The 13,993-nt window shown below is 45.6% G+C and overlaps 1 protein-coding gene across 1 annotated transcript in view; it reads right to left on the bottom strand.

Annotated features, from left to right (window-relative positions):
* DIPK1A (divergent protein kinase domain 1A) overlaps nt 1–13,993 on the bottom strand; it is a 293,300-nt gene that overhangs the window by 21,147 nt on the left and 258,160 nt on the right. The window contains exon 3 of the mRNA XM_063939879.1: nt 11,188–11,322. Within this exon, the coding sequence (XP_063795949.1) occupies nt 11,188–11,322 (135 nt within the window). The remainder of the gene's footprint in view (nt 1–11,187; nt 11,323–13,993) is intronic.

The raw sequence follows: 13,993 nt of genomic DNA, 5'->3' as shown, positions 1-13,993 counted from the left end.
GTGCTGCTGGGGACACTGCTCCTCCCACTATATAACTCTCAGCGTGTGGCTTCCTGCTACCTCCATTCCCCTCCTCACATCATGTCACTGCCACTGTCACATGAAGCCCTGTCATCACTGACATATCATGCATGTCCTAATATAGTCTGTGCTGCTGGCCCACCCCTAGGGGTGCTAGGGGTGTGTTACCCCCACAGTGTTTGTTCCCAGCTTGTAAGTCATATGTGTACCAAGTTTGGTGTAAATTGGTCCAGGCATTCCAGAGTTATGCTGCCTGCTGACATACTCTGTGCTGCTGTCCCACCCCTAGGGGTGTCTTACCCCACAGTGTTTGTTCCCATAGTGTAAGCCATATGTGTACCAAGTTTGGTGTGAAATGCTGCAGGCATTCCGGAGTTATGCTGGAACATACATATACACATACATACATACATACATACATACACACATACATACATACATACATACATACATACATTTTTGTCGATTTCCGTGGATGGACAGTGACATTTGTAAAACCGGTTCTTAGAAAGCACCTGGGACCTAAGGAGAAACTACCTAACAAGTTTCAAGATTGTAGGCCTTGTGGTTTAAGAGATTTTGTGATGAGTCAATCTCCTTTTTTGCCTTTTATATATATAGATAATAATATCAAGTTTGGCCACAAGATGCACTCACATTAGGGATAGAAAATGTTTGATAGACATAAAAGCATAATGCATGCAACAGATTATTCTGCAATCCAGAATAGGTAACAAAACAATTAGGATCGCTAAACCCACTGAATAAAATGTTAAACCCTATTTAATGACAGTACACATAATACATTACATTAGGTTAACTTTAAAAATTGTGGGCTGAACGGAGGCTGTTCTCAACCTACAGACCAAACTAGGAGATCGGCCAAGGTGCACAACTGCTCAATGGGAGAAGGGATAGACCGTATGTATCCTGTAGTGTCAAGTGCTTATCATGTCATACTAGGTTTCCTGCTCTCCTAGACAAAGGAATTATCCTACTCAAGCTACGTTCTAGGTGGTGAAAGGCGCTCCATCCATACTAGTCCTAGAGGGATTCCCCTGCTAAAAGCAGAGACACTTAGCACTGCAGGAAAAATCTTTGTTCTTTTCTTAAGGCCCACGCACACTGGACGATTTTGAATGGTTGCGCTGTAGTTTTGTCAGTAGAGCTTGAGGGATGACTGTGAATCTCTTTTTGAGAACTGTAGGCATTGCAACTTGATCCTAGTCATTGCTGAAGTTTTCCTGTACCATGTGGAAATACCTCTCACCTTAACTTCCCATGCCTGTCTGTTCCAATGAAGCAGTGCTAAACTGTTCTCATAAACTGAACTTCACTAGAGTTACCAAATAAACTCACTAGTGCTTCAGAGTTACACATGTATATGGGCATGCGCAGAGTGAAGCAGAGGGTGGTGACCTTTCCTGTTATCCTATTGGGGTATTAGCGTAGACTATTAGCTCATTGATCAGAGGGATCCAGGTGACCCTGGGTTCCCAGTCCAGCGCATGGTACTGTTACAATTACAAACTACATAATGTACCTTAATAAACTTTAAAAAAAATGAAAAGGTGGGTGAAAATCGAGACAAAAAGTGCAAAGTGCAAACAAATTTCTTATTTTACATATAATGGAGACAGGTTTCTATGAAGGCATTTATACAATCTGACGGTGACTGTAGCAAAGGTGGTCCCACACATGATCTAATGGGGCACATACATCAGGCAGCTACATTCCCTGATCTGCGGGATCAGGAAAATCCAACATGTTGAAAATCCTTGATTTGCCGATTCCGACCAAAAAAATGATCGGGATGGGTGAGTCGGGGATTTTTAACAAGCGTATGGTACTGATTCCCCTGACAGATCTCACACTCATATGAGAGGAGAGACAGTGAGTGAGAAGAAAGGAGCAGTTGATTAGGATGAGAGCTGGAAGGCTTTGAAAAAGAAGTAGGTCTTTTTGTTGCAACAGAGTTGGTACGAAGTCATACATTGAGTACAATGCTGCAAAGTGGAAAGCATGGCGTGGCTTACTCATATCGCCCCCTGGTCTTTTGTCTTTTTCATAGATTAGCATCCATATTGCACACCTGTGCTGCAAGCCTATGCCAGTGTTCAGGGTACATTGAAGGATTGTCACAATCGTAGTGTGAATAAGATGCACAATCAGTACAAAATTGTGTGGATGGCTCAGCTTAGTCACAATTTCTGTGGCACCCCGAATAGGTCAATTTGAGGCAATCTGAAACTAGCAGGTATAGCAGAACACATCTGTACACGATAGATAGAGATATATATATATATATATATATATATATATATTTATTTGTGCTATCAGCATTAGGCTGTGCTTATGGTTAGGGTAGAATAGTACTACTGACATGCATGATGTCAACATTCTGAATATCAAACTCACATAGCAATCCACACGTTACGTCTCTTCGACAGAAATTCAGGAGTCTGCCACATGCAGCAAATTGTTAACATGCTTTATAGTGTACTAAGTCTATGTATTGCCACTCATCACAATGACTCTTCTAAACATGTTCCTAATTATATGCCTTGAGAATAATTTAGGCTAATTAAAGGCTGTCAGAAGTGAACACCAAGCTGGTATTAAAGCCTTAGGCACAGATGCAGACACTAAATTGTCACAGATTACAACATCCTTTTTTTTCTTCTCTAGCATCCATATAGCAAAGGTTTAGAAACGATCAGAAAAGCTAAAATATAAGCACAGATCAGATAAAGCATGTAGGGCCGTCACTCTAATAAACAAGACAGCAATGCATAACCCAGCGTTGTAGGCAGCTGAATATAGAAAATACTGATGCTGTATGTTTTTGTTCTACCGTCTGATTTGTCATCCGCACCTCTTTTAAATGCAGTTTAATAGATTTCGGTTCTTGTTTTACTATTACGCTGACACTTTGTGATGGTTCCCTTTAGGTTATAAACTCTTATCAGCTGGTCACGTTTCCAGTTAAAGATTCCGTACTGTCTGTGTTGCGCAGATTTAAGGTAACGAGCTTTGTTGCTTTGTATTTCTCGTCCTTCCACAAAATGTTTTTTTTTTTTTAACCAGAGCGTATTGCTCTTATTTGACCATAACTTAAGTCCTGCTTTTGGCACTTTGGAGGTTTCCCCGTCTTCTAATCAGCCCATTGTGTGATTCACTTAGAATTAGTTTTCTTCTCTTACATCATAGGCATCGCCAGTGGCCTTTATGTTCATTATAAAGCACACAAGGGACAGAAATTCTCACATAATCCTGGAGTTCCGAGAACACAATGACCCAAGTCACACTACGCACAAAACTGATAGGGAGGCGCACAGAGCAAAAAATTCCTCTTTAAAAGTTCCAATTTTGAGGAGACGAAAAGGCATCAGCAAGATTTTTGAATCCCGTATCGCTGAACTGACAACAAATTTTCAGTGATTCCTAAGAGTAAAAATCTTTGCTGGCTTCAGGTCCTTAGAGGTCAGCTTCACTAAATTCTCTACTCTAAGGCTACAGTGACCCTAAACAATCTTATTTACAGAGCGAGCAGGATGGCCCCCAATGCTGTGGACTTTGCCTTAGATCCAGAGAAGACTTTTGATAGGGCTGGCTGGTCTTTTTACACTCTTCAAGCCTTTGGATTATATGGAAACGTTCTATGTACACCTGCCTTTACATTACCCTCTCTCCTTCGCTCTTAGGCAGTGGTTTCGCACCCACTTCATTCAACAATAAAATAGGTATGAGACAGGAGTGTCCATTGTCACCTTTATCATTTTCCTTAGTCATGGAAACTTTTGCAAATAACCTGCATAAGAACACAGGGCCTAATTCAGACCAGATCGCTAGGGTGCGTTTCTTGCAACCTGCAATCAGGTAGTCACCGCCTACAGGGGGAGGGGGAAATCGCTGTACAGGGGTGCGACCGCATGTACAGGAGAGCTGCACTAACAGAAGTTTGTGCAGTCTCTGCACAGACCAGGACTTACTCTTCCAGTGCGATGATCGGGGGCCGGAGCGGATGTCAGAAACCCTCCCTTCAAACGCTTGGTCCTCTAAAACGGACAGTTGCCACCCACAAACGGCCTCTTCCTGTAAGTCACCATGCGATCGCCCATGTGATCACTTTTCTCGCACCATCCCGTCGCTGCGAACCGACGCGCCGGCGCATTGCAGTGCATACGCATACGCAGTTTAGACCTGATCGCAGGCTGTACAAAAACACAGCCTAGCGATCAGGTCTGAATTAGGCCCTCAGTTATTTCTGGGATTTGGACTAGCCCCATGGACCATAAGCTTGTTATTTATCATTGCTCTTCACTGTTACCAAGCCTCGTCTCTCTTCTCTAATTAATTTAATAGCTTTATCTAACATTGACCTCAAGATGGAAGCTGTCCCTTTATTCAGAAGTAACTACAATATCTATTGGCAAACCAGAAACTAAAAACAGATAGGTGTATACCTCATTATATCCTATGACCAACTATTTGCTGCATATTTCGCTTCACTAACCGAGACTGTTAGGAGGAAATAGACAAACTTGCAGGGGTGCCTTGGATTGGTGGTCCAGGACCAATTCAAATTATTTATGGTCAATATTAGGGAGGCCAATCCCGGGATCAGGATCGGCGGGATCCCGGGATTTGGGCCAAAAAACGGCCGGAATTCAATCCCGGGATTGGAAGCTCCAATCCCGGGGATTGAGGGATCAGCGTTGAGCGTCCTCAGGACGCTCAGAAGCTGCCCGGCTCCCTCCTCCCGTCTCCCCTTGCGCAGCGTGACCTGTGCCTGTGAGGTCACGCTGCGCTGTCAGCAGCCGCAGAGCCGGAAAGTACGACGGACTTCACCCGCCACCTCATCCAGGCTCCCCCTGCCCTCACCCGCTGCCTCCTCCCGGCTCCCCTGTACTCACCCGCCGGCTCCTCATCACCCGCTACCTCGCTGTACAGGTTTGTACGTTTTTTTTATGTCTGCAGGGCGGGTGGGGAGGGGCGGGGCAACAGCCGGACACAGTCTAAAGCCAATCCCGGGTATCCCGGGATTGACCATTTTTCAATCCCGATACCCGGGATTGAAAAAATGGCCCGGGATTGGCCTCCCTAGTCAATATAATAGGCAAAACCAGTTCTGATGGCTGTCATAAAATATGTGGACAAACAGAAGCAAATCTTGCCAGTCGCCACACAATTGAACCTAAGGATGACATATAAACACAATTTGCTTAATTTTGCATTTTTACATTTCTGAATAAGAAACTTTTGGCCTAGGGGTGCCATGAAAGAAATTCTGATACTCTAGGGCGCCGTGATTCAAAATAGTTTAGGAACCGCTATGCTTGAGCATTAAACAAAAAACACATGACCCTACTGGAGCCTTCCTCTAAGGTACTGTATGAATTAAGTTTCTACAAAACCTTATTCCAGTTGCTATATTTCCTGTATGAATACTTCGTCGCCCAAGAGATAGTTTCAGTAGCTCTAAGACATCTGCTTTATTCTGTTCTGGTTACTTGTCATAGAGCTCGACATGCCCCCTCAGAGTTCTATAAGCCCCTCTGGAAACCCTCAGCCTACTGAGATTAAACTCGAGAGGTCTTAACTTACTGCTCTATAGCCATCTAAACTCTCATAACCAACCTCTGATAGATCCAAATATAGAGAAAAATATCCTGTGCCAATTTTCAATAATTCTGCCTGCCTGCAGTTTCAGAAAGAGAGATTACTCAACCCTCTTGTAAATGAAAATAGCAAATATATAGAAAGAAGCACTGGTTGGCAGATTTAAAAAAATGTAATACGGTATTATAAAATTACATATATAACAACATACGGCCGGTGTAACATAAACACTACATTTTAAAAAGGTACACACATTAACAATTGTGGTTATTCCTCTAATCAGAGCCAGTTGTTAATGAACAGGATTATTAGAATGTTAGAAAGAACTTGGGTGCGGTGGCAGGAGGCGGGTGCTACAGTGTGATATTCTCCTGCAGAACTTGGCTCCTGTCACAGACGAGGAGCCGACTGTGCAGCCACTAGACTCCAGGGGCAGCCCATCATCTCCCAGAGTGAGGTCACCAGTATTTCCAATGAGGGCCCCACCATATGAGGTCACATCCACTTTTTGGGCAGGTGGGGGAATGTATAGTGCTCATCGGGTGTCACCAGACTAGGTGACACCTCTGCTTGGGTGCAACCTTGTTAATGGGTATTTAGAACAGCATGCTGTTAGTTCATAAATGCTCCAATTGGTAACTCAGGGCCAAATGTATCAAGTAGTGAAAAGACTGGAGAAGTGTACCAGTGGAGAAGTTGCCTATACCAACCAATTAGCATTAGTACATTCTATAAAATGATAGGTAGAAATTGATTGGTTGCCATGGGCAACTTCTTCACTGGTCCACTTCTCCACTCTTCACCGCTTGATGCATCTGCCCTACAGTTACTTACACCCATTCTCAATAGCCCTCTGTCCTGGTCCTATAGACTCTTGCAGGATATTGTGAGGATAAAATCCCCCTGTGTACTTAGGCAGTAGTTGGCTCTGGGTACCCCAGTCTCCTCCCACAATCCAAAAATATACTGGCAGGTAAATTGGCTCCCAACATAATTATCCCTAGCGTGAATGTGTGTGTGTGTACACATGTGGTAGGGAATATAGATTGTAAGCGCCACTGGGGCAGGGACTGATGTGAATGGCCAAGGTGTTAGATACTGTAGTTGTTACATATGTAATTTTATAATACCATAGCAAATTATTTTTGAGTTTCATTCTATACATTTGCTATCTCTAATAGAGCCACCTAAGTAGGCTCAGTAAAGGGACACTATGGAGCTGAAAAAGTGGGCCCAAGTCAGAGAAACGCTTAGTCACATGGGCTGGATGAATCAGGGAAGACAGCTATAAATGGTTCTGCAGGTGGTACATCATACCCACCCGTCGACTCTTCTCGCTATCTTTCTTTGATATCAGATCACTGCTGGTGGGATTGTGGGGGCCTTTGCCAACATAAAAAGAACCCTAATCAACAACTGCTTTGAATAACTGTTTATAGTAAATGCATCCCTTACAATATATTACAAGTATGCTTCATAAAAGTCCACTCATATTTACTAGCACATAGGTCTCCTTGGCTCTCGTACAACAAGGCCATATACTGTATTAAGCGTACATGAAAAAACAATTGGTTTTACATGATTGCTTGCCTCTTTCTTTAACCTTCCAGCAAGTTTCCCTCCTCCATGCTTTTGGATCCCCATTTTTTTTTAATCTCCTCTCCCACTTTCTCTTTCTCACTGCAAGTGCACTTCATAATATCCTTCTGTTGCATTGGTATCCAATGAGGTACAATTGTTAGACTTCTACTGAAGTATGTAACAAATTATTTTAGCTGGGAACACTGCCGGAAATCGTGGGTGAAAAGCCATCTATTCCTGTAATACCTCCTTAAAATGATGCAATACAGTTTACAAGCTTTGGCTTGGATTTGTCAATTTCTTCTTTGGCTTTGAATTTTATACAGCTTAAATAACTGAACTAGAGACACTATGGGGTATATGCAATTGCGGTCGAATTCGCGGCAATTTTCGCCGTTTTTTAATTCGACTCAATTCGACAGGTGAATCCCGGAAGGTGGCTTCCGGAATTCACCATATTCAATGAAAAACGGATTCGCCAGAGTCGCGGGCGAAAATCGGCCGATTTGGCGGATTTTGCCGCGATTTTAAAAAACGGTAAAAAAACGTGAAAAACCCGGAAAAAAAATGGCGTGGGGTCCCCCCTCCAAAGCATAACCAGCCTCGGGCTCATCGAGCTGGTCCTGGTTCTAAAAATGCAGGGGAAAAATTGGCCAGGGATCCCCCGTATTTTTAAAACCAGCACCGGGCTCTGCGCCTGGTGCTGGTGCCAAAAATACGGGGGACAAAAAGAGTAGGGGTCCCCCGTATTTTTAACACCAGCATCGGGCTCCACTAGCTGGACAGATAATGCCACAGCCGGGGGTCACTTTTATGCCGTGCCCTGCGGCCGTGGCATTAAATATCCAACTAGTCACCCCTGGCCGGGGTACCCTGGGGGAGTGGGGACCCCTTCAATCAAGGGGTCCCCCCCCCCAGCCACCCAAGGGCCAGGGGTGAAGCCCGAGGCTGTCCCCCCCCCATCCAATGGGCTGCGGGTGGCCTTTTGTGATAATAAAAAGATATTGTTTTTTCCAGCAGTACTACAAGTCCCAGCAAGCCTCCCCCGCAAGCTGGTACTTGGAGAACCACAAGTACCAGCATGCGGGAGAAAAACGGGTCCGCTGGTACCTGTAGTACTACTGGGAAAAAAATACCCAAATAAAAACAGGACACACACACCTTGATAGTAAAACTTTATTACACACTACCGACACACACATACTTACCTATGTTGACACGCCGACTGCCACGGTCTCCGACGATCCGAGGGTACCTGTGAAAAAATTATACTCACCTTCCAGCGTCCAGAGATAAATCCACGTCCAGAGAGTAAAATCCACGTACTTGTTTAAAAAAAAAAACACGCAAAAACCCGCTCCATACCGGACTAGAAAGGGGTCCAATGCTTTCACATCAGACCCCTTTCTCCCGAATGCCGGGACATCACGTGACTCCTGTCACTGACGTCCCTTCAGCCAATCAGGAAGCGCTACTTCCGTGGCGCTCACCTGATTGGCTGTGCGCTGTCTGTACTGTGACAGCACATCGCAAAGCCGCTCCATTACTTTCAATGGTGGGAACTTTGCGGGTAGCGGTGGGGTCACCCGCCGGTCAGCCGCTGACCGGCGGGTGACCTTACCGCTAGCCGCTAAGTTCCCACCATTGAAAGTAATGGAGCGGCTTTGCGATGTGCTGTCACAGTACAGACAGCGCACAGCCAATCAGGTGAGCGCAACGAAGTTGCGCTTCCTGATTGGCTTAGAGACCTTTCTGTGACAGCTGTCACTGACAGGTCTCATTCGTGGAAAGGTGTCCCATGTGTCAGCATGGGACCCCTTTCAGTCCGGCATGGAGCGGGTGTTCGGTTTGTTTTTTTGCCAAGTACGTGGATTTATCTCTGGACCATGGCTGAGGTGAGTATATTGATCTTTTCTTTTCAGGTATCCGTGGATTCTACATGGAGAAGAGGACCGATGTCGGCGTGTGAACATAGGTATGTGTGTGTCGACGTATGAAATAAAGTTTTACTGTCGACGGTGTGTGTGTCCTGTTTTTATTTGGGTATTTTTTTCCCAGTAGTACTACAGGTACCAGCGGGCCCGTTTTTCTCCCGCATGCTGGTACTTGTGGTTCTCCAAGTACCAGCTTGCGGGGGAGGCTTGCTGGGACTTGTAGTACTACTGGAAAAAACAATATCTTTTTATTATCACAAAAGGCTATCAGCCCCCCCATCCGCAGCCCATTGGATGGGGGGGGGGACAGCCTCGGGCTTCACCCCTGGCCCTTGGGTGGCTGGGGGGGGGGACCCCTTGATTGAAGGGGTCCCCACTCCCCCAGGGTACCCCGGCCAGGGGTGACTAGTTGGATATTTAATGCCACGGCCGCAGGGCACGGCATAAAAGTGACCCCCGGCTGTGGCATTATCTGTCCAGCTAGTGGAGCCCGATGCTGGTGTTAAAAATACGGGGGACCCCTACTCTTTTTGTCCCCCGTATTTTTGGCACCAGCACCAGGCGCAGAGCCCGGTGCTGGTTTTAAAAATACGGGGGATCCCCTGTCAATTTTTTCCCCGCATTTTTAGAACCAGGACCAGCTCGAAGAGCCCGAGGCTGGTTATGCTTTGGAGGGGGGACCCCACGCCATTTTTTTTTATGATTTCACCGTTCCAGCATAAAAAAAAATAAAAAATAATAATAATATTTTAAAAAATATATAAATAATATTTGTGCCTCCAAAAAAAAAAAAAAAAAGTACCTAATCCCTTCTAATATAAATAGATCTGCTATTCCCCCCAAAAAAAACACAAAAAAAAACATGTTTAAAATTTTTTTATTTGTTTTCACCCTCCAAAGTGTGGCGGATTGAAAATGACGAATTTGCTGTCTAAAAGCACTGCTGTCGAATTTCCAAACTTGAATTGAATATGCTTTGGTCGAATTGCAGCACTTGTATCATTGCAGAAAAGTCGAATTTGCAAAAAGTCGAATTTCAAAAAGTCGAATTTTGAAAGTCCGTTTTTTGGTCGGAAAGCACTGAATTGCATAGGCGATTTTTTTTTTTGGTCGAAAATGACCCGAAATTCGACAATTTCGGGAATTCGACCGCAATTGCATATACCCCTATTTCTGTGTAATATGCTCACTGTGAGATACATAAATATTTGGAGAGTATCACAAGAAACTCATATTATATTGAAGTCAATTAATACTATTTAAATCTACTAAAATAATCACTGCAATGATGGATTTGGACAATAATCCTTTTATACCATAATTTATGCACTTAATTTGAGAGCGCTTTATTATTTAGTTACATTATCCTTTAATTTAAATCACACATTTCATAGCTATCATACCCAGGACCTTCACTGACAGCCTGCTTTATTTAAAGCACACATTTCAAAATACTTTCACACCCAGGATTCGAACCCATGACCTTCCATATTGCAGTCAGACATCTTACTCATGTAGCTAAATCCTCCTGTATGAGAGTATCTTAAAATGTGTGCCATAAATAAAGAAGTGCCAGAGACTAAAGAGGTGGAAGTTGCAAGTAAGATTGTAGGTGCTGTAGAACAGCGCCCACTGCCTTGTGGGGCCCTGTGTGGTGGCACATCGCACTACCCTAGTTACCACTCTGGCGTTATTATATAATTTTCTTAAAACGATTCAATAATGTCCATACAATAGAGTCTATAGAGGTTAAGAGAAGGTTGGAGCACTGTAGCTTACTAGCACAGGAGGATATCACTTTTTAAGGACAGATGACTGTTCAAAATCTGTGCATTCACTTTCATTAGTATCCATAACTAAAAGCACCACAAGTCACAAAGAAAAGGAATTTGGTTGTGCCTCAAGTAAGGTATTGTTAACATATTGCTCCATCTGGAAAAAATTTAGTTCTTCTGGAATGCAAATGTTATACAAGGCAAGTCGAAATCGTACTTTTTGCTTCTATTTGCTTAGGTAAGAACATACTTACAATGTTAGCCTTACACTCATGTCCCCTGCAGAGCTCTGTGTACGAGTTGTACCGAACATATACAACCCAGCTGCCGATGAACACCGCCAGCCATGAGAAAAAGAGGTATTTTATCCGCATGTATGACAAACGAGCCTGTGGATACACAAAACAGTCTTGTTACAAGGTTCATACAGCCCAACCAATCTTACAATAGACAATAAAATAATTGCATGTTTCATTTGCACAGTATTTTGTATCACCTAGAAACCATTTTAAAGGTTTCTACATTTCTTCAAAATTTCCGGAGTGGATTACTTGGTAAGTACTCCTGTGAAAGGTGCACAGATAAATAACATGTCCATAAGGGACTAAAACACTTCTAGCAATTATTTCTAGGTTAGCCTGTAGAAGCGCTAATATACAACAGCATTCTGCAATGTATTCATTGTATTGCAGTTCAGTTTTCAGTTTGGGTGCTCAAGCGGGTCTCTTCATGCGCATTTCAGCTCGCTACCCCCGGGGTAACGAGCTGAAATGTTCTTGTAGTGCCCGTCCGCAGCAACAATAGGGTGAGATTCAAAGCTCTGCCCCAGCCCTCCCGCCCCCTTTTGCTCCCACCGGCAGTATTCTATTGTTGCTGCAGACTGGCACGACAAGTGCATTTCAGCTCACTTCCCCCGGGGGTAGCGAGCTGAAATGCACATAGAGAGACTCGTTTGGGCGCCCAAATGGGTCTTTTTACACTCGCACCCAGAGGCGTCAGAACGTTTTTCGGTTGGGGGGGGGGGGGGGGGGGCAGGATAAAAATCTCAGTTTGCCGCCCCTAATTACTGGACACCTTAGACGGGTCACTTGTACCTGTACGGAACTCTATGGAGCAGCTGGGAGTGAGTGGCCCCTTATATACATGTCTGGTAGAACCCCCTTACACACAATATGCCTGACAGAGCCCATTATATACATTGTAGAGCGCCTACTCCTCCTCATTCATCTCGCCTCTCCTTCTCATCCCTGTGCTCTACTTCCCTACCCCACGGTTAGTATATACACAGGGTAACAGAGGGACATACACAGGGTAACAGGGGGACATACACAGCAGTGCCGTAACTAGGCATTTTAGCGCTGTGTGCAAGAAACGGTATTGGCGCCCCCTCCCATGCAAGATAGGGGCAGTGCGCGCCGCAGGCGCGCTTAAAATATATAGGGGCGTGGCTTCATGAGGAAGGGGCGTGGTCACAAAATAATACCAATCCATACTACGGTGCACAGTAGTCTCCATTATTCAAATTACGCTGCACAGTAGCGCTACTACACCAGGTAAAGCCCCTTTTATACATTACAGCAGACAGTCCCCCTTTTTACACATTACGGCAGACAGCGTGCCCTTTTTACACATAACGGCAGACAGCGTGCCCTTTTTACACATAACGGCAGACAGCGTCCCCCTTTTACACATTACGGCAGACAGCGTCACCCTTTTTACACATTACGGCAGACAGCGTACCCCTTTTTACACATTACGACAGACAGCGTCCCCTTTTTACACATTACGGCAGGCACACTCCCCCTTTTTACACATAACGGCAGCCAGTCCCCCTTTTTACACATTGCGGCAGGCACAGTCCCCCTTTTTACAAATAACGGCAGCCAGTCCCCCTTTTTACACATTGCGGCGGGCACAGTCCCCCTTTTTACACATAGCGGCAGCCAGTCCCCCTTTTTACACATTGCGGCAGACAGCGCCCCCCTTTTTACACATAACGGCAGCCAGTCCCCCTTTTTACACATTGCGGCAGGCACAGTTCCCCCTTTCACACGTAACGGCAGCCAGTCCCCCTTTTTATACATAACGGCAGCCAGTCCCCCTTTTTACACATTGCGGCAGGCACAGTCCCCCTTTTTACACATTGCGGCAGGCACAGTCCCCCTTTTTACACATTGCGGCAGCCAGTCCCCCTTTTTACACATTGCGGCAGGCACAGTCCCCCTTTTTATACATAACTGCAGACAAGAGAGAGAGAGAGAGAGACTTACCATCTCTCCCGCTGGCAGTCAGGCTCCTCGTGCTGGCAGCTCCGGAGGCAGGGGAGAAGGAGGAGGAGGAGGGAGGGGGACTGGAGCCGCAGTAGCGCTATTTAATTGGTAGTAAGCGCCGCTGCAGCTGTCCCCTCTTCTTCCGTATTAGCTGTCCAGCGCTGCTGTGGATGCTGGGATGAAGGAACCGCATCCCAGCATCGACAGCGGCGCCGGGCAGCCTATACGGAAGGAGAGGGGACAGCTGCAGCGGCGCTTACTACCAATGAAATAGCGCTGCTTCGGCTCCAGTCCCCCTCCCTCCTCCTCCTTCTCCGTAGCCCGGCGGTGCTCTCTCCTCCACAGCGCGGTGGCGGCGCACGGCACACACAACAGAGGCGGCATGTAATGAGTCAATTTGACTCATTACATGCTGCTGGCCGTTGCGCCCTCAGGGCAACTGTGCTGTGTGCCAGGCACACCTGGCACACAGGTAGTTACGGCCCTGATACACAGGGTAACAGAGGGACATATACACAGGGTGACAGCAGCACGTATATACAGGGAGACAGAGGGACATACACAGGGGGACAGAGGGACATACACAGGGGGACAGAGGGACATAGACAGGGTGACAGTGGCACGTATTCACTGGGTGACAGAGGGACATACACATGGTGACAGAGGGGACATACACAGGGTGACAAACACAGGGTGACAGCGGCATGTATACAGAGGGATATACACGGGGACAGAAGGACATATACACAGGTTGAGAAACACAGGGTGACGGCAGCACGTATATACAGGG

Source organism: Pseudophryne corroboree, chromosome 9, assembly GCF_028390025.1.
Source record: "Pseudophryne corroboree isolate aPseCor3 chromosome 9, aPseCor3.hap2, whole genome shotgun sequence".
Classification (NCBI taxonomy): Eukaryota; Metazoa; Chordata; class Amphibia; order Anura; family Myobatrachidae; genus Pseudophryne; species Pseudophryne corroboree.
Note: the sequence above shows the minus strand (reverse complement) of the source record. Positions and strands in the feature narration are given on the sequence as shown.